This window comes from Melospiza melodia, chromosome 3, assembly GCF_035770615.1.
Source record: "Melospiza melodia melodia isolate bMelMel2 chromosome 3, bMelMel2.pri, whole genome shotgun sequence".
Classification (NCBI taxonomy): Eukaryota; Metazoa; Chordata; class Aves; order Passeriformes; family Passerellidae; genus Melospiza; species Melospiza melodia.
Genome location: NC_086196.1, coordinates 101,182,140 through 101,209,056, shown reverse-complemented (window position 1 = coordinate 101,209,056; position 26,917 = coordinate 101,182,140). Strand labels below are relative to the sequence as shown.

Sequence of the window (26,917 nt, the reverse complement as noted above, 5' to 3'; positions counted from 1 at the left end):
TCCTCTAAACCGAGACTAACGCTGGTCCGGCGTAAACTCCCCTCCTGCTGCTCCACCAGGGACTGGCATCAGAGCGATTGCCTCCGCTGCCCTCCGAGAGCATCATCGGGGTGGGAGCTGCCCCAATTGGGATCTCCCTCTGCCCGCAGGCTACAGCCGGCTGGTCGCGGGGGGAGAAGTTTTTAAACCATTCGCAAATATTATCCCCTTCTTAAAAAAAAAAAAAAAATTTTTCTTTCCTACATATTTAGCTAATGTCCAACTGCCTCTCGCGGGTAAACTCAAACCATCTTCACCATATCATTGCTCCTAAACGCTTAAGAGTGGAGTTTTTATGCAATTATACAGATGTAGCCTAAGGAAAAAATAAGTGTCTCTACGACTTTTCTGTCTCGGGTCGCTATTCTTCTACTGAGGAGTTGGGCGTCTCCGACCCCTTCAAATTGCCGAAAACTGGACTTTCCTCTCGCAGAAAATTTGGAAGCGTTTCTGGCTGTAGTTTCCCCGTCTCCCAGTAGACGGCACAACAGCTCAATCCTTGGGATGCAGAGCAGCCCAGCGGCTTTTCTTTCCTTTTTTTTTTTTTTTTTTTTTTTTTTTTTTTTTTTTTTAAATTAAGCAGCCACAGTTTTATCCAGTAATTTCTTTTACTGTTATTATTATTTAATTCAACGAGAAATATAGGAATACCGACAGGAAAGAAAGAGGGTTTGGCATAGGCAGGAGTACAGGAGTGCTGGGGGCTAATGGGCTAAAGGCAGGGATCGTCGCGAACCCCGGCGCGGAGCGGCGTTTCCAAATTAACCCAAATGAACTTGTAGAACCCAAATCGTGCAAGAAAAAAACCCTTCGACAACCCCAACACGATAGTGTTACCAGCTCTGGGTTAGTCTACGGATTTTAGGCTGAAATGTTCTATTTGTAATGTGAAATAGGAAGTACAAGGCTCAGGTCGGCTCTGCGCTGCCTTGCCGGGGCTACCCCGAGGTGCCATCGCGGGGAAAACCTGGCAGCCGTCGCAACTTTTGTCCCTGAAAGACTCCTTTTGTGTGCGGGTGCCTTCGCTCCCGCCGCCGGCACTGCTGTCACCGTTGAAGTCTCGAAAATTCCGGCCAGTAACTCATTTCCCAGTTAATTTTATTTACAGGAAAAAAAAAAAAAAAAAAAAGCGCTGTTGGAAACTTTTAAGACAACCGTAAATTTTATGAAGCCCTCCATTTAATTAATCAAACCCCTCCATAACTTGTGCCAGCGTCAGGCCCGGCCGTGGGGCAGCGGACAGCTCCTGTTCCCGGCCCCGCGCATCCCGGGGCGCCGCCGCGGCTCCCGGGGCCCGGGCTGGGCGCAGGGCAGCCCCGGCTGACCCCGGGCTCGCTCTCCGCACGGACCCGCCGCTCTTTTGGTTCCTGCATCGGGAGCCAGTAAACAAACCCCCCAAATCCTGGCGCTGCGCTTCATCTGCGCGCTTAAACCCTTCGCTCTTAAACTCCTTTTATCATCAGCGGCACCCCACCCCCCAGCCCGGTGTGACCTTTAATAGGCTCTAAACAAGTGCGGGTTTCCCCCCGACCCCCCCGTCCCTCTTTCAGCCTTTCCATCAGACTCTGACTTTTCGGGTATCTCCGCACGTATAGTCCCCCCCTTCCTTATCTGAAGCATTCCTGGATTATCTCCCGGCCGCCTTTCCAATGCTTTCTTCTGCGGTTTCTTGTTTGTTTCGCTCTTCTGGTTGTTCCTATTTCAGTTTTCAAATTTCAGCATTAATGGTGAAAGAGCACACTTAGATGCAAATTCTCCCCCCGTTCATCCCCCCCCCCCCCCCCCCCAAAATCCCTGCTAGGAAGGCGGCAGGGAAGCCAACTAGAAACCATTTGATTGTTCCTAGGTATGACTAATTCTTTCCTTAAGCTGGGAAATTCAGCCTGATTAAAAGCCTCATTTATTATCCGATAAGCAAATGGACCCAGATTCCACCTTGTGGAGGAGGCTCCCTCGCTCCCCAGACGCCTTTTTTGCCCCGGCCCGGCGGATCCCCTCGCCAAGGGCCCGGCCGCGGTCTGGGGGGGCGCGCTCCGCGCTCCGCAGCCGCTGCCCGGCCCGCCGCACCCACCGGACCCCTCGCTCTCTCCTCACTGTTCTCCCCCTGCCCGTATTTCCCCCCACCCCTCACCCTTTCCACCAGGCGACGGACAAGCTTCAATAGATTCCCGCAAACCAGCAAGTTTCTGGAGGAAAGAAAAAAAAAAAAAAAAACAAAACAAAACAAAAAACACAACAAAAAAGCCCAAACAGAGTTGCTTTCCAAAAAAGGCGGCTGGGCGAGATGCTGCGCGGGTCCCGCTGCAGCGCATCCGCCGCTGCAGGAGTTTACCGGGATAGCGCGGAGCTGGCCGTTTACTTTTTCCCGTTTAATAGATGATTAATTGCTGTCCGGATTAACCCTCTTTTATTTTTTTGTTTTTTTTTTGTTTTTTTTTTTCTCCTTCAGTTTTCTTTCTTTTTTCTGGCCGGCCTCTCACAGGCGGAGCGGCGAGCTGAGTAGTTCCTCACAGCGAGCCCTAAGTGTAATAACTGTTTGCTAATTGTAAAATCCTTATCCAGGATGAGGTTTGGGCAAACAATTTGTAGGGCTGTAATTACATTGTAAAAGTGTTTCGGTCTGAGTTGCGCTGAATTAAGCTCATAAAGGCCTAGTGGAGACGCTGAAAAAGGGTCTTTTGGGTTTGTTTTTTTTTTGTTTTGTTTTGTTTTGTTATTTTTTTTTTTCATGGGGGGGGGGGAAGGAAAAGAGGATGGGAAGAGGAGGAAACGCGTCCCTGGGAGCTGGGTCACAGCCACCCCCTGCAAGGACCGCTGCGATGGGGAATCGTTACCGAGCGCTTTCCCCGGGGAAATCGCCAGAGAAATGAGCCCCACGCGCGTGGCTCGGGTGGGTGGGTGCGGGTCAGCGCATGAAAACGGGTCTTACCTGAGAGCTCCGCATTTCTCTCGCCGGGATAAAAAGCCGGTCCTAGCGGAAAAGGGGCGGGAGGGGGGATCGGAACGCGTTTCCCCGAAGTTTGAGACGTGGCGGCGGGGGCCGAGCCGCTCCCCGCCGCCCCCGGGGTCCGGCAGCAGCGGAGCAGTGTCCCGTGTGCCCCAGGGGATTTACCAGAGGAACCCCCGTCACTTCCCCGTTCCCCCAGCAGCTCAGTCGGGACCGCTGTACCGGGGGCTCTCCGTCTCCCGCCCCGCTGCCCGGGCGGAAGATGCGGTAGTATCGGGGCAGCTGTCCCCGCAAGCGCCCGCTCGGGGCTCGGCGCAGCCCGGCCCGCAGGTAGGGGAGGAAGGGGCACGGCGAGTTCTCCGTTCCCGGGCCGGCGGGGACCGGCGGGGCTGCGGGGAGGGATGGCTTTGCTTTTGAACGCAAGGGAGCGGACCCCCGCACCGGCGGATGGAGGCACCGGCGGGGGGGATCGCGCCACGCAGGACAGCGCGCCGGCGGAGCTCGGCGGAAGGGATGGGGATAGGGATGGGAATAAGGATGGGGACGGCCAGGGACAGGGACGGGGACGGGGACAGGGATGGGGGGCGCCCCCCCCCCGCGCCGGTCCGAGCCCCGCTTCCCGCCCGGACCAATGGGGGCGCGGCGCGGGGCGGCGCGGCGCTGATTGGTCGGCGGCGGCGCGGCGGCGGCGGCCGGGGGCCGGGTGAGCTCACTCGGCCGGCGGCCGCGGGGGGAGCCGCCGGGGAGGGGGGGGGCGCCCGGCGAGGCGGGCGACGAAGCGAGGGGCGGGCGGCGGCGCGACCCCGGGGCGCTGCGCGGGCGCTGCGCGGGGCGGCGACACCGCCAGACAAAGGCGACGGGAGCGCCCCCGCGGCCGCCGGGGGAAGGCGGACGGGGCGTCCGCGCGCGCGCGGGGGGGCGCGAAGGGCAGGGCCGGGAGGGGGCGGTGTGTCCAAGCCGCGGCGCTGCGCGGGCGCGGGGGCGGGCGGCGCGCCCCCCTGCGCCGGTGGCGGAGTTGCTGCCGCCCAGCGCATTGTGTAAGACGCGACCTGTTATGGCCACCACTACTTCCGGGTTCCCGCAGTCTGCTCCAGCCCGGCGCTGCGCTGCGCTCGGGCGGAGCGGCGGCGGCGGCGGCGGCGGCGGACGGACGGCAGCGCTCGGACCGCGGCGGCGGCGGCGGCGGCAGCGCCTCCCCCCGCCTCCCCCCCCCGCCATCCCGCCCCGCTGCCCTTCCTCCCGCGCCCGCCCCGCACGGCACCCGCGCCCGGCCCGCCTCCGCCAGCCTCGCCCGGCGGCCGCGCAGGGGCAGAGCGAGCCGGCGCCGGCGAGGAATTAGGAGCGATCCGAGGAGGAGCGAAAAAAAAAAGCCCCCCATCATCATCATCATCATCATCATAATAAGCATAATAAAAGGAGAGCCGGCGCGTTAGAGAGCCTTTTTAATTTTTAATTTTTCCCCCTCCTTCTCCTCCTCCCTCGATTTAAATTTTTTTTTCTAAATTTTTTTCTTCTTTTTTTTTTCTTTTTTTTTTCTTTTTTTTTTTTTTTTTTTTTTTTTTGGGTGAGCGCACTCGAAAATTAACATTTGCGGTGTCCTGCGCGGTGGGAGCACACGCAGCGGATCATCATCAGTCATTCACCACCTTGACAACCTCGCCTGTGATTGACAGCCGGAGTGGCAAAAAGCCATGAGACTTGGTAGTTGGGTTTGAGGGGCACTTTAAAAAAAAAAAAAAAAAAAAAAAAAGAGAGAAAAAAAAAACTGATTTGGGGAAAGGATATTTGCTTTCGCCCCGCTGCTGTCTTGGAAACGAGAGGGGGAGAGTAAGAGAGAGAGACAGGGAGAGAGGGAAGAAAGAAAGAAAAAAGAAGGAAGGAAGGAGGGAGAGTTGGTTTTTTTTCTTCTAATTTTTTTCTCCTTTTTTAATGCTGAGTTACCGTATCGCTTCGCTGAGATCCAGCAAGCTGAAGATTTTACTCGATTGCTTCCATTGCTGGAGACGCTAAGGGATTTTTGCCTTTTTTTGGGGGTGAGGGGGGGGAACTTCGTGTTTCTTTCTTTTCACACTGGCCTTAAAGAGGATATATTAGAAGTTGAAGTAGGAAGGGAGCAAGCAGGCCGATGGCGCAAAGGGTACGTATGATTAAAAAAAAATGGATTTCAAATGTGAAATAATATTGAAACGTGGCTGACAGAGACGCTGCGAAAAAAGTTTCTTTTCTTTTTTCTTTTTTTTTTTTTCCTTCTTTTTGGAGTAGGGGCACAAAGCGGTGTCCTGCAGTGGTAGGATTTATCAGTTGTACTTGTAGGCTTAAAACCTATGTATATTGCTATTTTCTTGGTTCTTTTACTCCCCATCCCGGAGCTCTCAGGGAAGAGGCAAGCTTTCTATACATTAATGACATGCAGGCATGTAAGTGAATATGTCCGAGCCTCTCTATTTGTTGGTTTTGTAGCTCTAGTCCTACCAATGTCTTTTTTAAAATCACCAGTGCTTGAAATATTTGAATGTGTGCATGTCTCTGAGCATTTTGCTGTGTTAGTGATGATATACCGCTTCATTTTCAGAAGATAAGTTCTGGCTGGGAGTAAGCACAACTTTTTTTTTTCTTCTTTTACCTGTTTTTTTACTCACACTTCTTTCTTTTTTTTTTTTTTTTTTTTTTTTTTTTTTTTTTTTTTTAATATATTCTGTCCCAAAAGGTGCAGAGCAATGGGCAAACTCCCCCCACTCTTTTAGAAAGAAAGTGACTTTAATTTGAATTGGAGGTTACAGTCATTCACTGCCATGTGTATTGTTGTTTCTATTTTGGGTGCGATTCCCCCCTTTTTTTTTCTTTGTTTTTTTTTTTTTCTTCTAACTACCTCCTAAATTGGAGTTTTGAGAAAAAAAATAAATCAGCTGTAGTCGGGTGAACAGGGATTTGGGGAAGGAGAAAAGCTCTGGAAAGACGTTTTCTTGCCTAATTTGCCTGCCGCCGTCTGAGAGCTGGTTGGGAAAGAAAGTTCCTCTGCTGACAACTTGCCTTTTACTCTTTCTGTCCAAGCAAGTGTCAGGGATCTTTAAAAGTGTTTATTCACACCTTTGCTTTTAATAGATGAAAAGTGGCCGTTTCCCCCGCTGCCTGGGAACCGCGGTAGCTTTCGGTCCTTAATCTTTAACAAAGAAAACCCTTAAAAAAAAAAAAAAAAAAAAAGAAAGGCATTCCCAAAATCCCGAGAGCCCGGGCGAACGTTTCCAGCTTTTCGGCTTTAAAAGTCGTATTCGCGTGGAATTGCTGGGAATCCGCAAATCGCTCCTTCTCGTTTTTGGTTTAGTTTTGTTTTGTTTACCGCTGCTGAAGTTTTTGCATCCTCGCTGGGCGAGGTACCTGACTTCTTATCAGGGGAAAAAGTTTAGCGGAGGGAAATTTGGATTCCGAGAACCGCTTCCCTTCACGGGGTGGATGGGGAGGCGGGGGCTGGGGAACTTTGGGGATGGGGATTAGGGTGGGATTTTTTTCGCTTTCATTTATTTTATTATTATTACTATTAATATTGTTGTTGTTGTTATTTCTCCTCCGCCCCAGACTCGGAGGGCTTCGGGCCGGAGCAGCCCAGCCCCTGTGCTCCCGGCCCGGGGCGGCTTTCCCTGCCCGGGGCCGGCGCGGCGGAGCCCGGGCGCGCTCGGGGGGGATCGCGGCTCATGCCCGGGGGGGCACAGGGGAGCGGAGCTGCTGCCCCCGCCTCCCCCTGACGCCTCTCTGCTCTCTCTGCCCCGCAGTACGACGAGCTGCCCCACTACGGCGGCATGGAGGGGGTGGGCATCCCCACCACCATGTACGGGGACCCCCACGGCGCCCGCCCCATGCAGCCCGTGCACCACCTGAACCACGGGCCGCCGCTGCACTCGCACCAGTACCCGCACGCCGCCCACGCCAACGCCATGCCCCCCGCCATGGGCGCCTCCGTCAACGACGCCCTCAAGAGAGATAAAGATGCCATCTACGGGTAGGTGCCGCGCAGGGCTCCGCGCAAGCTGCGCGGGATGGAGCGGGGCGCAGCGCGGGCAGGGCACGGCGGGATGGGGAGCGCTGCGCGGAAAAGGGCCGCGTTCCTAGTTTGTGAGTGCCTTGGGAGGCGGGGGGAGAGGGTCGGGGTCCCCCCGGCACGGGGAGCCGCGTGGGCTCGGGGAAAAAGGGGCTTGCTGGAGGGGCGGCAGGCATCACCGCGGGAGGAGGAGGAGGCGGAAAATAATATTCCCAGGGCACAACCTGCGCCCGTGGTAAATCTGTGCACGGAGTTCTGGAGCGGGGAGTTTGGAGAGCTTTGCCCAACTTTCCACCTTATTCGTCTTTCCTTATGCTAAGAGAACTCAAGATCTGCTTCTCTCAAGAGTTTTTATTTTAAAATTTTCTTTTAATTTTCTTTTCTTTTCTTTTTTTTTTTTTTTAATCTTTTATCCGTCAGCGGTCAATGTTTCTCAATGTGGCAACTTGTAAAGCAGTTTCTAGGCCGTTGCGATGGGAGCTGGCGGGGTTATAACACTGGGCACAGATGCTTTTAAAATGTATCTGCCCAGCTGGAGTTTGAAGCGAAGTTGAAGAGCCTTTAAAAATCACTCTCAGGACAGTGAGGAGAAGGGGGAGCAAAATAAAATTCATAGATTTCGGTTTCTGTATCGGTTTATCAGAAATCTGAAGGGTTGGTTAAAAGTCGGTGGTGTACGGTACCCAGAAGGGGGAAAAAAAATGTGAAGCCCTGGGAGAAAAAAAAAATGAACTCCCTGTTATAAATATACATATACATACGTGTGTGTGCGCCCACGCTTATTTATTTATTTAAATTATTAAACGGGCAGGGGAAGCAGATGCCCGCGCTGCCTTTCTCTCGGGGAGGCTTTCCAGGCTGGGATTGCCCAGGAGCACCTGGCTTCCCCCGCGGGTCGGGCCGGTGGCTGCGGAGCCCCGGGGGGCTGAGGGCCGCGCAGGCCGCAGGGAGCCGGCCCGGCTTGGCCAGTGGGCCGGAGGTCTGTTGGGTGGGTTTAAGGGCTTTTTCTTCTATTTTTTTTTTTTTCATTTGGATGGGGATTCTTTCTTTTTATGCTTTTCTGTTGGTTTGGGTTTGTTTTTTCCCCTTTCACTCCCAGCAAGTCCTCCAGCAGAAAACGGGAATTAAAAGCATGAGAGGCAGAAGTGTATGCCCAGGGATTTTAATTTTTTCTATTTTTTTTTTTTTTCCTAAAGACAAGGAAAGTTAATTCAAAATGGCTGCTGGAACCGGCTTAGGTTTTATTCTTGGCTTGTCCTAAGGTTGTATTAACAATATCTGCGGCCGGCCAGTGCCGAAAGGCCGGGGAGATGCCGGGCCGCCGGCCGGCTGGCTGTGGGAAGGGGCCGGGACGCTGCGGGAGGCGGCGGGGGGTGCCGGAGCCCCTCTGTGGGTGCCCCCTTCCCCATGCACGCTGCTGTGGGACTAACTATTGTTGTGTTTGGGTTTTTTTTTTTTTGTTTCGTTGTGATATTTTCCCCCCCTCTGTGTGTGTGACTATTGTATTTTCTTTCAGACACCCCCTGTTCCCTCTTTTAGCACTGATTTTTGAGAAATGTGAATTAGCTACATGCACACCCAGGGAGCCTGGGGTAGCGGGAGGCGATGTTTGCTCCTCTGAGTCTTTCAATGAAGACATAGCAGTGTTCGCCAAACAGGTCAGCAAAACCGGGTTGAAAACAGTAAAAGCAAAAAAAAAAAAAAAGAGGGAAAAAAAATCGTATCGAGAAAAACAAGTCTCTGTTGAGATAAAGATGCGCGTTTCCCCCTCCCCCCTCTCTTACTGAAAGAGGCATAAAAACCAAAACAGAAAAATCCCCAAAAGCCCAACCAAAAGAAAACACGAGGAAAAAAAAAATATCAGGAAATCTCGGCATTTACTACCCCCCTTAAAAAATGGATAAAGTGGAGCGCTCTGTGCCCGGCCGGGAGTTTCGCTGCGCGGCTCCCGGGCGCCGGGACGGGCTCTGCCGGGAAAGCTCCATAGGTATTTTTCAGTATATTTGATTCACTTGCTCAAGTGTTTGGCTGATGTACTAAATCCAGCAGTCAGGGCTTTGCACGGAAGGTTACATAATGGACCCGACAGTGTAATGAAGCAAGAAATAATAACATCTGCTTTTTCTGCTTCCATATTTCAAATCATTTTTATTATTATTTTTCCCCCCTTTCTTACATTTAGATCCGAGCAGAGAAACCCCTATTTTCCTCTAATCCTGAACTGGATAACTTGGTAAGAGTTAACACTTCTTCCTCTCCCCACCCCCACCCTCCCTTCCCTTCCCATTTATTTATTATTTTTTTCAACTTCTGTGTCATCTGGAGAGGTGGTTTAGTGGTGCTAAATTGAAAATTTCTCACGTGGATTTAAAAAAATTATAATTGTTGCAATGATTACTTTTATATTTACAAGTAAACATGGTGTGGTAATTGCTTGGAAGAAAAAAATCCCATAAGGATATACATAAAGGAAAGCCCCATCCAAAGAGGAGCTGGCAGGCTTGATGGTGAGCTTGCCTCCCCAAGAGGAGCGGTGGATTTATCTCCACTCTAACCAGCCCCTCCACGCACCTTTTAAGCAGCTCGATGGGAAACAGAGAGGATTACAATGGCTGGAGATGCACCAGTGGCAAATTCACTGAAAATGAGGTCGTTTCTCTCTTTCTTTCCTTCCCCCATTAAGGATAAATATTTTGCCTCCACTGTAGGAGTCCTGCACCCGCTTTCACAAAGCGAGGAGCCAATGGTGGTGTTTAGAGGATTGTTTTTTTTTTTTTAAGAAATGTTTATGATCCGTATAATTCAGTTGCTTCATTGCAATTGGGATTTTTTTTTTTTTTTGTTAACTCTAGGTCGCTTCTCGTTAAACAGCGCACAAAGCCACCGCTATTAAATTTTAGTGTTATTGCCATAAATCAAAACAACTTTTTATTTACTACTAGAGAAAAGTCAAGCTACAAAGTGTGGCCGAGGTGGCTGTGGGAAATATCCCCAAATCCAGGAATGAGATTAATGCTCATGTTGTTTGTGTCTTTGCAGATGATTCAAGCCATACAAGTATTAAGGTTTCATCTGTTGGAATTAGAGAAGGTAATTTTTGTCTCTCTCTCTCTCCCTCTCTTTCTGTCTACCTTCCCCCCCCTCCTTTCTTCCTCCTCTGTTTCAGTACTGCTGAAGTTCAGGCTTCTGGTAAATTTGCATAAATGTCTTTCTTTCTGGTAATTAGTGTCAAGACCAATCTTGGCGTCCATTTCTCTTCGCAGTTTAATTACAATTTCAGCCTCTAAAACCGAGCTCTCGAACGCCCAGGCCTTGTGTTCATTGTAATACTTTGCTGGCTTTGTATAAATAGTTGCAGTTCTGTGGTGCCGCAGATGAGACTCGAAATGGTTAGTTCAGTCAAGCCCCTGAAATTGTGATTAAAAAAAAGAGATATTGTTTTTTTCTTGGTGATGGTGAGGAAGAGACTTTGGTTGCAGTTAGTTGGAAGGGGGGAATCTTTTTTATTTTTTTTTTTAAGAGCCATCTGCAGGTCAGGCTCGGGGCGCGGATTGTCCTGTAACATTTTGCAGAGACAAAGCAGAGTTGATAGTTCTGTCTGTCTCTTGTTCCTGGGAATATTGTACACCTCTGAGCAGAAGAAAGAGATGGCAGCCTGAACGCAGGACTTTTTTGTTGGCTGTTTTAGAAATCTTAGGAGGGAGAATGCTAATTTCTGAGCGGGCGGTGTCATCCGAGCTCACGTTAAATTGGAAGTGCGCTCTGGGTTTCCTGAGGATTTTTTACGTGTCATTGATAGCTGGCCTAGAAGAGAATTCCCTTTCTCCTAAAAATAAACATTTTGAGAGGTTTTTAAATAGTTGAAAAGTTTCTCGTGAGCGTCAGTCGCTTTATCTAACCGTAACTGTCAGGTTGTTCTCGCTCTACCAAAATGTGTTAAAATCTGCCCATTAATAAAGGCAGCTCAGGTACAAGTCTATCAGAGCAACTGGGGATTTCAAGGCATGGATGCCTATAATGTATTTCAGTGCAGTGCATGTGGATTTTTTTTTTTAATCCTTTTTTCTGTCCTCATACCCCTTTGGAAAGGGTTTATGATGAAATAACTGGATGAAATTAAATAGTTTACCTTAAATGTCACCCATGCAGGTCACCTCTCTAATGGCCACAGCTCCGGGAGCAGATGAATTTAACACGGGTGTTGAATATGTTGTAGCCTGTGAATCATCTTGTCACTGTCAATTTTCTGCGATATCTCTATTTTGTGAGAAAAGAAAGTTATTCCTAATTCTGGATGCGTCTAGAGGTCTCAGGGGGATAATTGCAGTGTGTTTCCCCTATTTAGGACTTTTGATGTCACAGGGGCGAAGGGGGGAGACTGGTTGCACTTGTCAATTTTACTTATGTATTCCTGATTATATTTTCTTCCTTTTTTCCCCCCCCTCTCTTCTTTCTTTTTCTTTTTTCTTCTTTCTTTTTTTATTTTTTAACCTCTGTCATAATGTAGGTACACGAATTATGTGACAATTTCTGCCACCGGTATATTAGCTGTTTGAAAGGAAAAATGCCTATCGATTTGGTCATAGACGATAGAGAGGGCGGTTCAAAATCGGACAGTGAAGACATAACAAGATCAGCAAATCTAACGGATCAGGTATGATCTCGCCAATGTCGCACAACGCTAAAATTTGTATGCAGATCGCTTGCTGGGTCACTACGCCTCCTTTTATTATTTGCATATGATTAAGTCCCTTTTAGATAAATTTCCATCGAAATGAAAATTTTTGAATAATGTGGCTATTATTGCTTCATTAAGGCTTGCTCCCAGATTCGACCTGGCGAGATGAGCTTGTAAAAGCATCGCCTGCAAACTCGACCTGTTTCTTGTCGCTTTTAATTTCTGTCTTTATTTTATTTACCCTTTCCAATAATAGAAGTGGTATCTGTGAATCACTGGCTTCTTGGTAGCTTAGGGAAGGAAGGGCTGGAGTCGTTGACCAAAATAATAATAAAATCCGAGATAGGTGGTCCAGAGAAGACAGAGAGGGTTTGAAATCTAGCAAATACTGGCTATTTTCTTCCCGTCTCTACGGTTCATTAGTCCGTCTTGTCAGTTTTCCTTGGCCGAACGCTTTTAGACTTGAGTGAACATTGCTTTGTGCATGCCTGCCTGCTGCAAACGCGCCCATTTTATTTTACTTAATAGGAAAAAAAAAAGGAGAAAATAAAATGGGATTCAGGTTTTAAATTCTTTACCTTGATGTTTTAAGTTTTCAAGCCCTCTCTTTAAAGAATAAATATAGTCAAAGCCAAGCCAGCAAAGCCTCGCGTGGCTGTGACGGTAGTCCAGGTTTTGTTTGGGATGGTTCAGACCTTTAATGTCGGCTGCAGCGGGGTGGGAAATGCGGGTGAGCTGACTGGGGAGAGCTGGCTGTCCCCTCTCCCATCCCTCCTCCTTCCACTGGGTGCAGACTGGCATCCTTGCCTTTTCATGAGAGCACTTGGGGCTAATGCAGAAGGTGTCCAGATCTAAATTAAGCTCCTGGGTGATGGTAGTGACTGAAATTTGGCTTTTACTTGAGTTGGGTGAAACGGTGGGGTTTTCGCGGTCCATTTGTTTGCTCTGAACCGAGGGGTAGCAGCGTTTTGCCTGTAAGAGAGGGGACCTCAAGCACACGCACAAAAAAGAAATCCCTGATGAAACCCCCCAAGTTATTTCTTCTTTTTGATCAGCTGCGTAAATATAGTGTTAGGAGTGATCTGCTCCTGGCTCTGGAGGTTTCCTTTTGTTCAAGCAAGGCGCAGCCAAGCAGACAGGAGTTTCCTCAGCTGCTTTGCTGTTATCACTGGCACTGTCAGCTGGGAGTTATTTTATAGATCACCGACATAAAGGTGCGTTACATTGCAGCGTGGGCAGTATCTGAAATATTTTCTCCTATCTGCCAAAGGCTGTTGGTTTGTGACAGGGGAGGCAGGCTTGAAGGAAGGCATGAACTTTTAGAAAGGGGTTTATGTGCACATAGGTAGGTTGTTTTGCAGGGATTTTTTTCCCCACCCAGTTTTGCTGTACAGGAGAAAAGCTTGGCAGAGTGGGTGGAGGGTGGTGTGGCAGGGAGGTGCCCAGGGCTGGTGAGGATGCTCCAGGTAGCCGCCGGCCCCACGCAGCACCTTAGAGCGAGGGGAGCCCTTCAGCCAGGGTCTAGCTGAGGGAAGCTCGACTCGCTGATGTTGAATAAAAATTGTAATCCAACAAGTCTAACTAGAAAATGGGTTTCTAAAAGCTCTGGAGTGCTGGGTACATAAAGCTATTTGAGCAAATTACAAGAATTGCTCAGGGGCACGAATGAAATCAACACTTTAATTGCCTCCAAAATGAAGATTTATACCCCATTTTCCCAACGAATCATTATTTTATTAAAGTGAAAGCTAAAGAAATGGAGCTGCAGTTTTGGGGTTGTTGGGGGTCGCTGTGTTTCCCCGCCAGTCCGCGTCCCCCTTTTCGTTGCCCGGAGCGCGGACATTGCGCCGTGCCCTCTCCCGCTGCGCGGCCCGGCCGCGCTGGGCCGCGGGGCTCGGCGCCGGCACGCCCGGCTGGTGCGAGCGCTGCCCCGGCTCCGCTCCGGGCCGCGGGGCGCGCAGCCGCGCACACACCCGCCCGCACCCGCGGAGCTGCGCGGGGAGCGGGGCTTTGCTTTCCGTGTTGAGGGGAAAAGGAGCAACAGTGCGCTTTTCCGCCCTCCTCTGCCCCGGGCCATGGGGCGGCGGATCAAGCCCGGGGAGATCGGGCGGGCGGCGCGGGGGGGTTACCGGGGGATGCGCAGTCGCCCGCGCCCTCCGGTAAACTGCGGTGCCAAACCCGGCCCCGGCGCGGCCGGCACTATCGGGGCCCTAATGGTTCAATAATAAGGTGTTGAGTGCTGGTCGCCGGGGCGGCTAATTGGGATGTGGCTGCGCGGGGCGCGTTTATGGCTGCGCGGCCCTGGGATGCGCGGGCGCGCAGGGCCGGGCGGTGGGAGCGAGGGGCTGCTCCGGGCGTGGGGCCCCCGCCTGCCCACGCTCTGCTTGGGAGAGTAGTAAAAGAGTAAGTATGTAAAAGCTTTTATTATGGGTTTAATTACATTTTCTTATATTGTGGTAGTAAAGGTTACAGTTAACAGGGTGTTTTTTCCTTTTAATTTATTGGTTTCCCCTTATTTATTCTTTCCCTAAAGGCCCCTCAAAGCCAGTGCCTTTAAGTCCCCCCGGTTAATAGAAAGCAATGACACTAATGCTAGATTTTGCAAAGTAAAGCCCTATAACACTAACCATTGTTCAGTGATTTAACCAGCTCAGTGGCACTAGGTCACTAAAATAGCATCCTTCTCCCACGGGCTCGACCCCACTGCCTGCCAGGGTGCGACCTGCAGAGTTGGTGTTTACCGTCACAGCTCCACAAGTACAAGGCAGGAATTTTTGCTGGGGAGAGCTGAACTCAAAATCATCCAGACCCCGGGACTTTAAAAAACCTAGCTGAAGAATTGCAGTCATCCTCAAAAGTTTCAAAATAAACCTTTTTTAATCATTAGCTTTTCAAACATTTGCATGTTTAAATTTTCAGTGTTTGTCAGAGCCCAGAAAGATTTAGAACACAGCTGTTGTGTGATGTGTCTGGGAAAACTCCCTCTGATTTAAAAAAAAAAAGCCCATAGACTGCCTATAGTCTGACAAGAGAAATTCAGTTTCGTAGGTAATCCTGAACTGTTATTGTGGGGCTGCTTTTTTGAAGCCACATTACCTTGGCACTCAGGTGTCTAGTCCAAACTGTAAAATTGTCCTACAAGAGCGTGTCTGCAAAAAAAGCCTTTAGAAAGTCCTTTAAAGAAAACATGGTACAAAGTACCCGCCACATTCAAGTAAAATGCATTAGCTGTGTAAGATAGATTTTATAGGGACAAAACAGTATTTTGCTTACTGAAAATAAACTTGTTGAGCCCGTCCACCAGAGCATTGCTTGACAAAAATTGCGATTTAATAATGCACAAGCCAATTACAGATGCAGAAACTTTTAAAGGCAAATCGTCAAAGAGCCAAATTCCTATAGGAGCTATGAGGGAAATGATCAAAAAATGAACATGAAATAAGACTTCCTGCAAGAAGGTCCATAATTCAACATTATTTGACTCCACTGTCAGGGAAATTGTTGAAGGATAGTAAACCGATACTGGAGTCTCAGTCATTTTTGTTACAGTCTTAAATGTTTGCAACTGTGACGTTTTAGATGGCCCTTCTTGGGTGATAATATATCACATATATACACACGTATATAATAAAGCAACACCTCTATTTATGTTGCAATAGATTTTATTTTAATGTGTGCAGTTGCAGAGTTGCTCTAACAAAAATGCAGATAGACAGCAGCTTTTTTTTTTTTTAATGGAACAATTACCTAAAATTTGTTCTTTACAAAGAAAGAATCATAAACTGGAATCCAATAAAAAACATAGCCGAAAGTGGTAGAGTTGTTCAGGGCATCGACCGGTTACGACTAGACTTAACTTTCCAAATTCTCAAATATATTAGCTATACCTTGTAGGCAATACAACAATCGTGCCTTAGGGAAAAAATTACTGAGAAATACTATTTTACTTTGGGACTTCTTCACAGGTACTTTCAAACCATATATGGTTTTAAAGACGAGAGCTAAAAATACTGCTGCCTTTAGGGTATGTGCTCCCATATTGGAGGAACAGGCATCAAAATAATAGATGTGGTGCAGAGGGTGCAAGGTAGAATTCATTTCTGCATAATAAAAGAATTACAGCAAAGTACGACTGAGGATGACCAATACATTACATTTAAAAGACTTGAAATTTAATTTTCTTCCTCTGACTTTGTCACTTTGAGACAGTGAGTCCTTTTTTTGTTTGTTTTTGAGTAATTTTTATTATGTTTTGCTGTGATATTTAGAAGTTGTTACCATGCCCCAGTTAGGCAGGCTATTTACATGAAGATGGGATACATTAATTTCTGTTCCAGACATGTTTTCATCTGATACACCCTGGCTGAAATTGTATTAGCAAAATAAGATTTTCTTTGCTCTCCGTTTCTTTAAGTGAGTAAATACATTGTTGTGTAGACATAAGATTGAATATATTTTCTTTAGTTTATTATTTCAGTTCATGAATCCTTGGTGTTCTTTTTTATTTTTTAATCATTCAAGAACCCAAAAGGGGCCATCCTTACAGCTGGGTGCCTTCCTTGCATGCTCAGGCAAAATTTCCATGTAAAGTTTTCCAAACTGAAGTTATGTCTTATTGTAAAGGATAGTTTAATTCCTGGATTTTTGGGGAATTCTTCTCAACATCAGACCTGGCAGAGCTGAGTTTAAGCCCCAGTTAACCTCAGAACTGATCCTAAACATTTGCGCGTGTATCCCAAGGCATTCCTGTAAGCCAGAGCTTGCCGTGGCTGCATTAGGGACCCTGGATTGTTATTTTGGGGCAACTTGGAGGCTTGAAAGTTATGAAAAAATGAGTTTTACCTTAAGTTTAACCTTTATGGCTGAGGATTTGAGTTTTTCTATGGCTGCTAGTCCGCAGGTAACAATAAAGGTAATGGGCTCTGCATGCAGAAGGGTTACTGCAGCCCCGCGTGGGCAATGTTAGACCTTAAAAAATCAGATTATATTGCTCTCAATCAAAATGAGTAAGTGTACATTGTGCTGATAAATACTACTTCAAAAAGCGCTAAAAATCCGGCACAGCTTCTTTAAATTAGGGAATCTTTCTTTTGTTTTGTTTCGCATTTCTGCATTTGGGGTTTTTGGTCATGAGAGCATGCAGTTACGATCTATCTTGTGTAATCTAAACAAGTTTAAGAAAATAGAAAGGAGAGTTGTTTCTGGTCAGGAACGTCTTTGAAGGTTTCTGGAATTGTTTCCTGGTGAGGGTTGTGTGAGAGAAGGAGAGACTGGGGTGCGCTGCAGTGTCACCTCACGTCCTTGGTATACCACCTTCTCCACATGCTCTGTTTCTCGGAGCAGGCTTTGACTTACATGGCAAATTGGGAATAATTAGTGGTTATATTTTTATTTTTTCCTGCAGCTGCAGCAGTATTTGGAGAGGGGGGTAGCTCTAAAAGAGCACACGTTTTGTGTTTGGCCTTCTTTGAGCGTATTTACAGCGCTGGTTAACGTCTCCGTGTCTAACCCACCGCTGATACTCTGTGATGCGTCTGAAATACAGCTTCTCTGCAGTTGCTTCAGCTCTTCTTTGGCCTGCTTAGTGTGGTTGCCTTTTCACTTTCACTTATTTTTGCCCTTTGAGATGTAACCTGGAGTGTAGGTGAGAGCAGAATCCCATCAGGCCAGTGTCCTCAGGATTCCTTTTTTTTAATTTAGATGAGATCCCTGGAAAGCTTCAGTCCCTCAGCAGTGGTGGTGGGGGCTTGGTCTCTGTTAGTGAGAGGGCTGCTGGCACAGGGAAGCCCCATTGCCCCTGGGAGCTCAGCTCCTTGAGTTGCCTCGCTGGTTGCTGCTGTTGTGGGTTAATTTATTTATTTTTGATAAATACATATCCAAGACGTAAAGAGCGACGTGGAGATTTCAGGCTCGTGTGAGTCATTGTGCGTATGAAAGCAATAGCGCAGGCAGCAAGTGGTTTGTGGGGTTATTATGTTTTGGAAAAGGGAATCTGAGATTTCTTGTAGATGTCTGGGGAAATGTTGAAAATTTAAATGTTGGTGAGGTGAATTTCAAAAAAAAAAGTGAGTTTGCCCTATAGGCAAAGGCTCTGTTTGCAATTTGAAAAACAAAAGAGATTTAAGGGTTATAATACAGAGACTGCCATTTTCTTATGAACTTGCAGGGCATAGAGAAGGTAGGATGGATTTTTGCCCAAATTTGGCCTCTTGTATTGGCAAGAGGATGGACTCTTGAAAGTTATGGCCACTTATTATTTTGCAAATGGCTTTTATTTTGCAAGCATCTTTAAATCCAGGCCATTGAAGAAATGTTTCCTCCCTGCCCACGTCAGAGGTTATCCATAAGTTTTGGGGATCAATAAAGGGATAACTGTGAAAGGCAATGGCCCATAACACATGGGGAGTGGGATGAGTTGATCTAATGTTCCCTGCCTGGCCTCAAAACTCGATGAATCTCTGGGTTTGTCCACACAAGGACACTCAGGAGAGGTAAGACAAATTGATTGGGTGTAAAATTAAAGTGCATTAGTTAAAGTGCATTGGACTATTGTGTGGATGCTCTCATTCAGAAGTAAAGTGGCCTTAGTTCACTTTAGCCTAATCCCCTTTGGAGTAGGCCACTTTTCTTTTGAATGAGAACATCCACATTAACTTTTAGTTAATTCGTCTTTCCCGAGCGCCCTGTCGGCCTCGTGCCCGACGCTCTGGAGAGGTTGGGCCGGCCGGGCGCTGGCTCCCCACGAGCTTTAGGTAAGCTTTTCATTAGGCATGTTTCATCTCCGCAGCAGCACTTAACCGCTGGCGCCTGTCACTGCCCCGGCCGGGGCTCCGCACCCTCCTCTCCTCCTGCGCCTGCAGCTCGAGAGCCATGTTGTCGTTAACGCTGCCTGGGAAAGAAACTGGAAAGTTCTGTGGTGGCAGGGATTTGGGATTTGGGGAAGGATCTGGCTGAGGTGGTGGGGACAAGGGCTTGGCCATGCTGTGAGGCAGGGGGAGGGTGATGTGGGTGTTGTGTTTCCCAGGTGAATTTGGCAACAGGCTGACATGCTCCTTACATAGATCATTTCTTCCCTCTCCAGTGATAAGTCATTTTTTAAAGACAGTGAAGAAATCTAGATTAACTTTTTTTGGCTGATATTTCCAATAAGAAAGCCAAGATTGAATATTAGCCTGTAGGTTAGCTAGTTTACTTGGTGGAAAAAAATAAGGTAAGATAGTTTTGGAGCTGTTTTATATTCTTGCTTGAAGTTCACTGAGCCTGAGTTTCTGTTAGATATATTTTCAGGTGTCTTCTAGAGCTTATAAGTAACCTATTTATTTACTTTTTACTGACTCGGCCATGTGTGCCTACGCTGTGGCATGTCACACGCTTGCCATTGCCCCTTTCATTCATAATAAAATTTACAAGGCTTCTTGCTTTAGTAAGCAATTTGCTATTGGAGCCTTTCCTAGAAATACAGAATTCTATTTCACCAAAGTATTGTATTTCCTCTTCAATCAGTACTGAGGTGAGCTGTTTTCTCAAGGACTCTCCAGGCATCTATATGATATTCCCACTTGGGCAGATGATCTCCAAAATTGCATTACCTAGTTCTTCATCCTAAGAGCCGTTGCAGTAAATTAAAATTCTCTTATTAGCATCACCAGACTTTGAATTTGGTCAGTTATTTTTGTTGTTTGCAGCTTGGCTTTCTTTTTCTTGTGTTTTTTTTTTTTTGGTTATTTTAATGCAAAGCGAATATGCACCCAGACCTTCTTTGCTGAAGTAAACTGGTCAACAATAAGAAAGGTAATTCTTTATTTGCTTAAAAGAACTGCCTGTTTTAACTTCAGAAGTACAGACCCAGAGTAAAGCAACAGCTGATGCCATCACAGGCAGTGTACTGTATTCAAACAGCTGTACAAAATGCAAAGCTGCAGTATTAATCCTGCCATTCACAGTTTATTTAAGTTTTTCAAGCTTCTCTCATATGGGCAGGGCATCAATGCCTAATTATGCTTCCATTAGGGTTACTGGGCTCTTAATACAGAAAATTATTGTATTTAAACTTTGGAAAGCTGCATCGATGTAATGTAAGAGTCTTGCAGCTGGCACATATTCAGGGAAGGCAAACTTTACCTTGTAATTTTCTTTTCACTCATTTGGCCTTTAGGTTTTGGTCTAGTTTTGTTGCTGAGGTCAGACCATTGCTGGTGTTTTTAACACTGGCTTTAAATAGCTCCATTTAAGTCTGTGTAGCTCTTGGGAGAAGGGAGGGTTAGAGCAGATTTAAACCCCATGACTTTGTTGGGGTGCAGGGCTACAAGTGTCTGTGCAAATAGAAATGGTAGAACCTATTGTCTCATGGGTGTTTTGGCCTGCACTGCACCTGGGCCAGCTCTGTCAGTGCAAGCAGGGTTTGATCTGTGCACAATAAATTCTTGGCCCCTGGTAGGGCTCGTGGTACCTGTTGCATTAGGGTGGGGTGTGCAGGGAAGCCCCTGGCCTCAGCTGAGGTGTCACCTGCTTGCTGGTGCTCAGCAGCAACCTGAGGCATGTGCTGTCACATGGAGGTCAGTGGCTGCTTGCTGATATTTGGATTTATCTGGTCGGCTAAGTGTGAACCATGGCCAGAAGCCTTGGGAGGACACAAATACTGCAGACTCAGTAAGCGGCACTTTGGTTTTAGGCTTGAGCCAGTACAGGGCACTCTTCTTCTTGGGTTGCAGTCACAGAGGTACTTTGGTTCCTGAGCTCTTACACTCGCACCTGCGTCATGGAGTTACCTTGCATAGGTAGAGTTGGCCAAATTGTTGGTGAGGGAAATGTCCCAGTGGCTTGTGATTTATGCCTTTTCTCTTGTGTGCTGTAGTGCAGAGTTACAGGGGAGTAGTGTCACTGCTGTGTTGTGGTGATGGGTACAGCCATGTCACCAGGAGGTAATTTGAAGTCACAGCTTCGCTCCCCCCTTTGCTCATGTTCACACAGGCATTTTGGGCAGCATTTGACATGGACAGGGGTTCCCTAGCTGAGTGGCACCGCTGGGCATCACTGTGACAGGAGGGTGACAGGGAGAGAAGACTTTCAAACATGTGTGAGTCGGTGGCAGGCAGCTTCCTGTCATTTCCCGATATTTGCACGGATGCTTGGGATGAGATTCTCATGTGCACTGGTGGCAGCTTAGGCACTATGCTTGAGCTGTTCCCTCCTTTACCCCTCTCTGCCTGGAGGATTTTGCAGCTGTGTTACCCCTGGAGGCTCCTGGCCCTCCTCCCTGTTGTGCAACCAGTTTTATTGGCGTGCCTTCCACCTACTGTGGGAGCGTCGTTGTGCTTTCCCCATGTCCGTGAGGCCCGTGGCAGTGTTTCGTGGCACAGCTATGTAGAAAAAGCAGGGTATGTACAGATGTGTCCTGCTACATTAATCTAACTCCTGTGAGGGATCTCTTTTTCATGACTGTTTCCTGTAAAGCCAGAGTGATGGTATGCACATGACTAGTATGTGCAGGGAGGATTAATTTTGTTCTTAAACACACATGTGCACGTCAAGCCGACGTTTGGCCCTCAGTGGCAAGTGTTTGAGAGATCCTTTGGATGAGAAGTGATATAACAATGCTGGAGGGGCAGGGGTGGGGAATGCTGTTCTACTGACAGTATGAGGCAGGAGGGGAGATGCGAATTCTCTTCTCAGGTCTGTCACTGAGGTTCTGGAGCGAGACGATTAGGTGCTTGTGAGGCACGATTTTCTACTTCTGCTTTTCCCTTATCAGGTAGGGTTGATATCTTAATTTATATGTCATCTAGTGATAGCAAGGTATATATAGAAGATATTTAAGAATGAGCTGTGGTATGTTATAGTAATTATATCACTCTGTGGATAATTTGAAGAACATGTTGCCAAGAAAGCAAAATGTTTCTGTTCGGTGTTATAGGAAAGCACTATGCTGAATTGGAAGGCTGATGGTAAACTTTGCTTTTGGTGGCTTTATGCTTTGGTTTTAGCCTCTTCTGCTATTTTCCACTAATTAGCACTTTAAAAAAGTATTTAAAGGAAGGGGATAAACTGAAGCTGTGGATGGAATAGGTAGCAGTGCTGCTGGTGGTCTGCAGAAAGAGCAGAGCTGTGGGGTTGGCTGGAAACATTTGTGAGGGAGTGGCCAGTCCCGAGGTCTTGCCTGTCCCAAGGTCTGCCTGGCCCGAGGCATGGATCCATGTGGGGCCATGCCATGAGCCTCATGCTCCTACAGGCACCACTGGGTACTCCCAAAGCTCCCTGGGAGGTGCAGTGGGACCACACAGACCTCTCAGCCCAACATTTTTGTGTGACTCTGGCAGCTAGCTGTGCTTCCAAGCCGCCCCTCAATGAGCGGGTTGAGGCGTCAGGGAGCCACGGCCACCTCAGCCTGGCAAACCACCCCTGGAGCTCACGGCCTGTGGCTCCCGCAGTGGGCTCCGTGTGTTTTGTGGCCACTGGCTCGCTGGCATGTGGCTCGCAGAGCCGGGCTGCGCCGCCGCTTCTGCCGCGCTGCAGATCTGGCTTGTTGTGAAATGGGAGAAAGTGGAGGAGCTGCTCTGCGGACGGGTTTGGCCATGAGTGTTGGAAAATGTGAATCACGGGGATTCCAGTTTTAAGCCTTCTGGAGATAACGGGCAGCACGTACTGGAGTGCGTGACTTGCAGAGGGCCTTAAAAAACAAGGCGGTGCCCTCAAGATTAAGCAAACACTTTATAATCAGGAACACATTTTATACCCAACACAGGCTTTGCAGGTATCACATCCATCCAGACAGAAAGGTGTAGCTGGAGCAAAGCTAATTATACTGCAATTTAATTTTGGTGTTGAACAACAATGCAAGGCGAGCGGGCTCTTGAATCCTGCGAACAATGTGCCGTAATCAAAATACGCTGACTCCGAATGGCGTCTGTTGTCAGTTAGCTAAAAAAACCATTTGATATTTGTGACACAAGCTCAGGGGTTTTGCTTGCGATGGAGCTGGAATGAAGCATGGCTGTTGCAGAGAAAGGACTGTGCTTGTGCCTTGCCTCCCTAAGAAGCCCCGCTTGGGCTGATGGGTTGTTGGAAATCAGAGCCTGCATTTAAGTAATGCAAAAAAATTTGCAGCGGGTGCTCCATTGGGTAATTTTTGTCTACCCAAAAGGCATCATCCCTAAAAATCTGAAAGGGGAACGCTTAGAGATGTAGCTTTTGCTATAAGTAAACCTTTGCTGAGTCGAGATATTCAGGGTGAAAAGCACATCTTTCTGCAGCACTGATTCCCGCTGAGGCTGCCTGCTGAGACCCTGGTGGGACAGAAGGGACAGAGTGGGAAAAGCTGAGGTTGAGGTCTCCCTCCTGCCTTAGTCTGTCTGGGTAGGCCAGTTCTGGGACCTCAGCCAGTCATCTGACAGCCTCTGCTGTCACAAGTCTCACTTGTACCTGAGCATCTGGCAGATCCCCTTCTAAATTACTTTTAACGCATAAACGGAGTAAAGGGAAGGGATGGCAGGCTCTCATTTTCAGGCTAAATGGCGAGACACTTTTCCTGTTTACACCTTTGGAGGAATCACTACATGAAATATTGAACAGGAAACTCTTATTTGTCTCTGAAGACCTTTTTCCTGGTCTAGAAAGATGTGGAAAATTCTCCAGTCTTATTAAATATAGTAGGAGCCAAGGAGGACTAACACACCTCGAGGACTTGCACACCAGGTTTCTGGATATAGCGGTATTGTTTGGGGCTGACTTTCTGCATGTTTCTGCATGATATGTAAACTTAGAAAAAATATCTATGTGGAGCAGTGATTTTTATGTCCTGACTGCAAAACTGTGTTTCCTTGTATCAAAAAAGGGCCAGGGATTAATGCTATCTAGTGATATGTCTCTTATCAAAGGGAGGAGACAGGTTTACAATGCGAAGTTGCTCTAAATAGAAAGTACTAGTCAATGTTTGTTGTATGGGAGACAAAAACCCTGCATCACCATCAGCTGGCTCAGTTAACCTGGCTGGGCAGGCAGTGTTCACTGTTGAGCTTGGAATTAAAAAAAAAAAGAGCAATGTTAAGGTCCCCTGTGACTGAGGCTGTTGCTGTTTAGGTGTCCGTCAAGGCCACCACGTGCAGCAACCCCTGGTGCAAAAAGCAAACCCTGAAGTCTATATGTCTAAAAGCTGTTTGCTTTTGTTATTGCCAGAAGCTTTCCTGGGTGCTTTTAGAGCCCTTTCTCAAAGAAAAGTCCATCTGCCCATGCTGTCCCCCCGGGAAGACCTTGGAGATGACTTCCCAAGTGCAGAAGGTTTGCTTTCAGCATAGGCAGAAGGTGTTGGAGCTGTGCCTCTGACAGAATGCAGCCCAGGCTAGGGGGGGCTCTGCGTAGCTGTGAACACGTGCAGCGCTGTGTGCACACTAACATGCAGAAATGGGTTTTTTTAAAGTCTTGCCCCTGCAGAGTTGACAGGGCTTTGGTGCCTTCTGGAAGAGAAGAGCTGTGGTTTTTCTCCTTCCTCTTTGTCTTTATGTCCCGCCCAGTCTTGATGATCTCCATTTCATTGTCCTTTATTTTTTGTGGTTTATGTTTGCTGCTTCTAATTATTCTTTTTCCTTTGGAGAGCACTATCACCCTGTCCTTTTGCACTCGCGTTTTCCATTCATTCTGTTTAGGACTACCAGGCCCTTTCCTTTCCTCTCCCTGCCGTGGTCTCTTTTCCTCCATGCTTTCAGGGTAAGGAAAGAGTCAGAAGGCTGTGCTGTGTTAGAGATGCCTCCCTGGGTACACAGTTGGTGTCGTGCCCCCCACACCTGGGTAGGGTCAGCGCTGAGGCACGACAGCAGAGCTAATGGAGAGCACTGGTGTTTTTGGGTGGATCGTGGTTTGATGACCTTTGACAGTGTGCAGTATTAGTTGTGCCTCTGGTCCCTTCAGGTAAAGTCCTGGCCTTGTGAAATCAGTGGCAAAAGTCCTGTTTATTTCCAGTTTTCTATCCTCTCTGGTATTGACGTTGATGCCCACTCTCATTCCTTTTATTGATTTGTCTCCCATGTTGCATGCATAAAGACAGCTTATATCTTATTTTTCCTATGCAGCTGCGAAGAGTTAGAGAAGAGTCTTACCCTCGCTTGCAATAAGGGGAAACTAAAGATAGAAAGCTTATGACTTTTCTGGGGCTAGGAAGGGAATCCAGGTCAGGGCTGAGACTTCCATGCAGAGTTTTTTCTGCTTTTTAGTTCGCCAGGCCTTGCCTCCTTTAATGCTGCAAAGGTTTCCATCTGTGCACAAGTCACCCTCGCTGTTCTGCTTAGTTGCAGGCGGAGTTATCGCCTGCCTGTCATTTCAACAACCTTCTTTCTCTAGAAATTTCCCTTATTTCTCTTGGAAGACTGTTTTTCCATCTGAACCCAATCTTTGTGCCTTTGCTGTTGTTCTATTAAAAATAACTCACCTTTGAATCAAAGCTGCGTGAAGCAGATTATGCAAGAGTTGTTGGCATTAAAAAGCATCTACTTTTTAGCATTTGAAGTTTCTACATTTACAGTTTATTCTGACCCCCTTGATTTTGGTTGTATTGGGTATGGTGTCCCCAGTTGGTTTTGGCAGGCTGGGAGGTGGGATTGCTATCAGCCTTGGTTAGTTCCACTAGGAGATGTGCAGGTGGCAAAGCAATAAGTGGGTACTCTCAGAAACTGAAGTTAGTCATGAGTCTGGATTTCATGGTCCCCAAAATCCCAAACTGGTCTAGTGGCATGTGACGTTGCCCATGGCAAGGGGTTAGAACTAAATGATCTTTAAGGTCCCTTCCAGTCCAAACCATTCCCTAATTCTGTGTTTGTATCAACAATAGTGTAGAGTCTAGGAAATATATGCATTATATTTTCTGTATTATAAGTGTATTTTTAATCCTCTATATCAATTTATATTTTTCTTCCCAATTAAGAGAAATATCTAAAGATTTCTTATATGCTGGATGGGGAACAAGCTACCTGAGGATTCTTATTAGCCATTCCCTCCATTCCAGAAATGAAGAGGGATAAGGCTTGTGGATTGCAAGGGTCAGGTCTGTCTATCATGCAGTTGTAGCTCTAGTATTCATCCTATGGATTATACACTTAAGGTATTCAGCAGCAGTATTGAATGTTTTGCCCAAGTGATCTTGGGGACATCAGTATGGCCAGTAACCAGAAGGATAAACTATGTGAACAGTAAATCCTTGCTAAATAGGTATGTTATGTTTGTAGGAGGAGATGGATGCCATAACTTAATGAATCAGCCCCTACTTTTTGCTTCAAGTTCTTGTCTGTACTGAGCACAACTATTTCCCAACATGGTGGGTCACTACCCTCAACCTCATGCAGCTGAAAATTTTTAAAAGGTAGGATTTAGGAAAATCAGAAGAACACTTCAAACATAGTACATTACTTTTTTTTCGTGATGAATAAGTATTTCATTTAGAAAAACAAAATAAGATAAAACTTCAGAACAAGAACAATAGGCCCAAATTATGCTGACAAATTGCTGGCAGCAGCTCTCTTCCTCCAGGGCAAGGGAATGAAAGATTATACCTGCAGCCAATTCTCTGGTAGCGTGGAGGAGTGAAGGTTTGTCCAACAGGTAAAGGAATTAGCTGTTCCCCATCTCCAGTTGTTACACAAACACAAATGAGCCCACAAGAGGGCTGTGCTCACAAAACTTTTTAGAAAATATATATCAAAAGACGCGGAGTACAATTTTTATCACCTGTAATAGAAAGCCATTTATTTTATTCATGTACTTATGGCCAAACCTTTAGTTGCTTGGCCAGAAGCTTTTCTTTCCCTTTCATATGCTTAGTGCTGAAAAAAAAAGTCCATTTTATTCTTTAATATAAGCAGAAGGCAATGGTTTCTCCCATTTTATATTAGTGTTAACTTGTGTTAGCTAATAATGTTAACTAACTGGATTGGAATAGTAAGTATATGCAAAGATATTTATATATGATGCAAAATATCCAATTTAGCCATTAGCCAAGTAATTTTGTCTGTAGCTGTGTTGTTTATAAAGGCTTGATGTTCACCATGGTACATGTCAATAACTGCTCTGGAGACCTCAATCAAATGTGCTCCTCCTTTTGATGGGGCAGTTGCACTGGGAACTGCTGGGGCTTGCTTTTCAGCCCAGCATATCCCCCAAGTGGATGAAGCACTTCATAATGGTCACAGAAGGCAATTGGTGCTTCTGGAATTCTTTAAATACACAAATTTTTGTTAGT

General features: G+C 47.2%; 2 protein-coding genes across 6 annotated transcripts in view; one reads left to right on the top strand and one right to left on the bottom strand.

The window, feature by feature from the left end:
- Positions 1 to 1,205: 1,205 nt before the first annotated feature.
- LOC134416595 (uncharacterized) lies at positions 1,206 to 4,020 on the bottom strand. The gene is made up of 3 exons (XM_063153355.1): positions 3,828 to 4,020; positions 2,969 to 3,601; positions 1,206 to 1,735 (listed from the first exon to the last, which is right to left on the bottom strand). The coding sequence occupies exons 1-3, from the start codon at positions 4,018 to 4,020 to the stop codon at positions 1,647 to 1,649; spliced, it is 915 nt and encodes a 304-aa protein (XP_063009425.1). The 3' UTR covers positions 1,206 to 1,646.
- Positions 4,021 to 4,521: 501 nt separating this feature from the next.
- MEIS1 (Meis homeobox 1) overlaps positions 4,522 to 26,917 on the top strand; it is a 106,941-nt gene continuing 84,545 nt past the window's right edge. Inside the window, exons 1-6 of one of the 5 annotated variants that reach the window (XM_063152296.1) lie at positions 4,522 to 5,123; positions 6,754 to 6,980; positions 8,536 to 8,677; positions 9,202 to 9,252; positions 10,059 to 10,109; positions 11,527 to 11,673. In XM_063152296.1, coding sequence (XP_063008366.1) covers positions 5,112 to 5,123; positions 6,754 to 6,980; positions 8,536 to 8,677; positions 9,202 to 9,252; positions 10,059 to 10,109; positions 11,527 to 11,673 — 630 coding nt within the window. In that variant the 5' untranslated portion in view covers positions 4,522 to 5,111. Of the gene's footprint in view, positions 5,124 to 5,224; positions 5,404 to 6,753; positions 6,981 to 8,535; positions 8,678 to 9,201; positions 9,253 to 10,058; positions 10,110 to 11,526; positions 11,674 to 26,917 lie in introns of those variants that run through there. The other 4 variants (XM_063152297.1, XM_063152300.1, XM_063152295.1 and 1 more) reach the window with 4 other exon arrangements.

Bases quoted from the DNA above. Each gene is read 5' to 3' on its own strand.
- LOC134416595 (XM_063153355.1), bottom strand. From the start codon at position 4,020: ATGCGCTGGGCGGCAGCAACTCCGCCACCGGCGCAGGGGGGCGCGCCG. The intron at 3,602-3,827 runs GTGTCGCCGCCC...CCGGGCGGGAAG, and splicing joins CCCGTCGCCTTTGTCTGGCG to CGGGGCTCGGACCGGCGCGG. The intron at 1,736-2,968 runs GTAAGACCCGTT...AAACTGAAATAG, and splicing joins GAGAAATGCGGAGCTCTCAG to GAACAACCAGAAGAGCGAAA.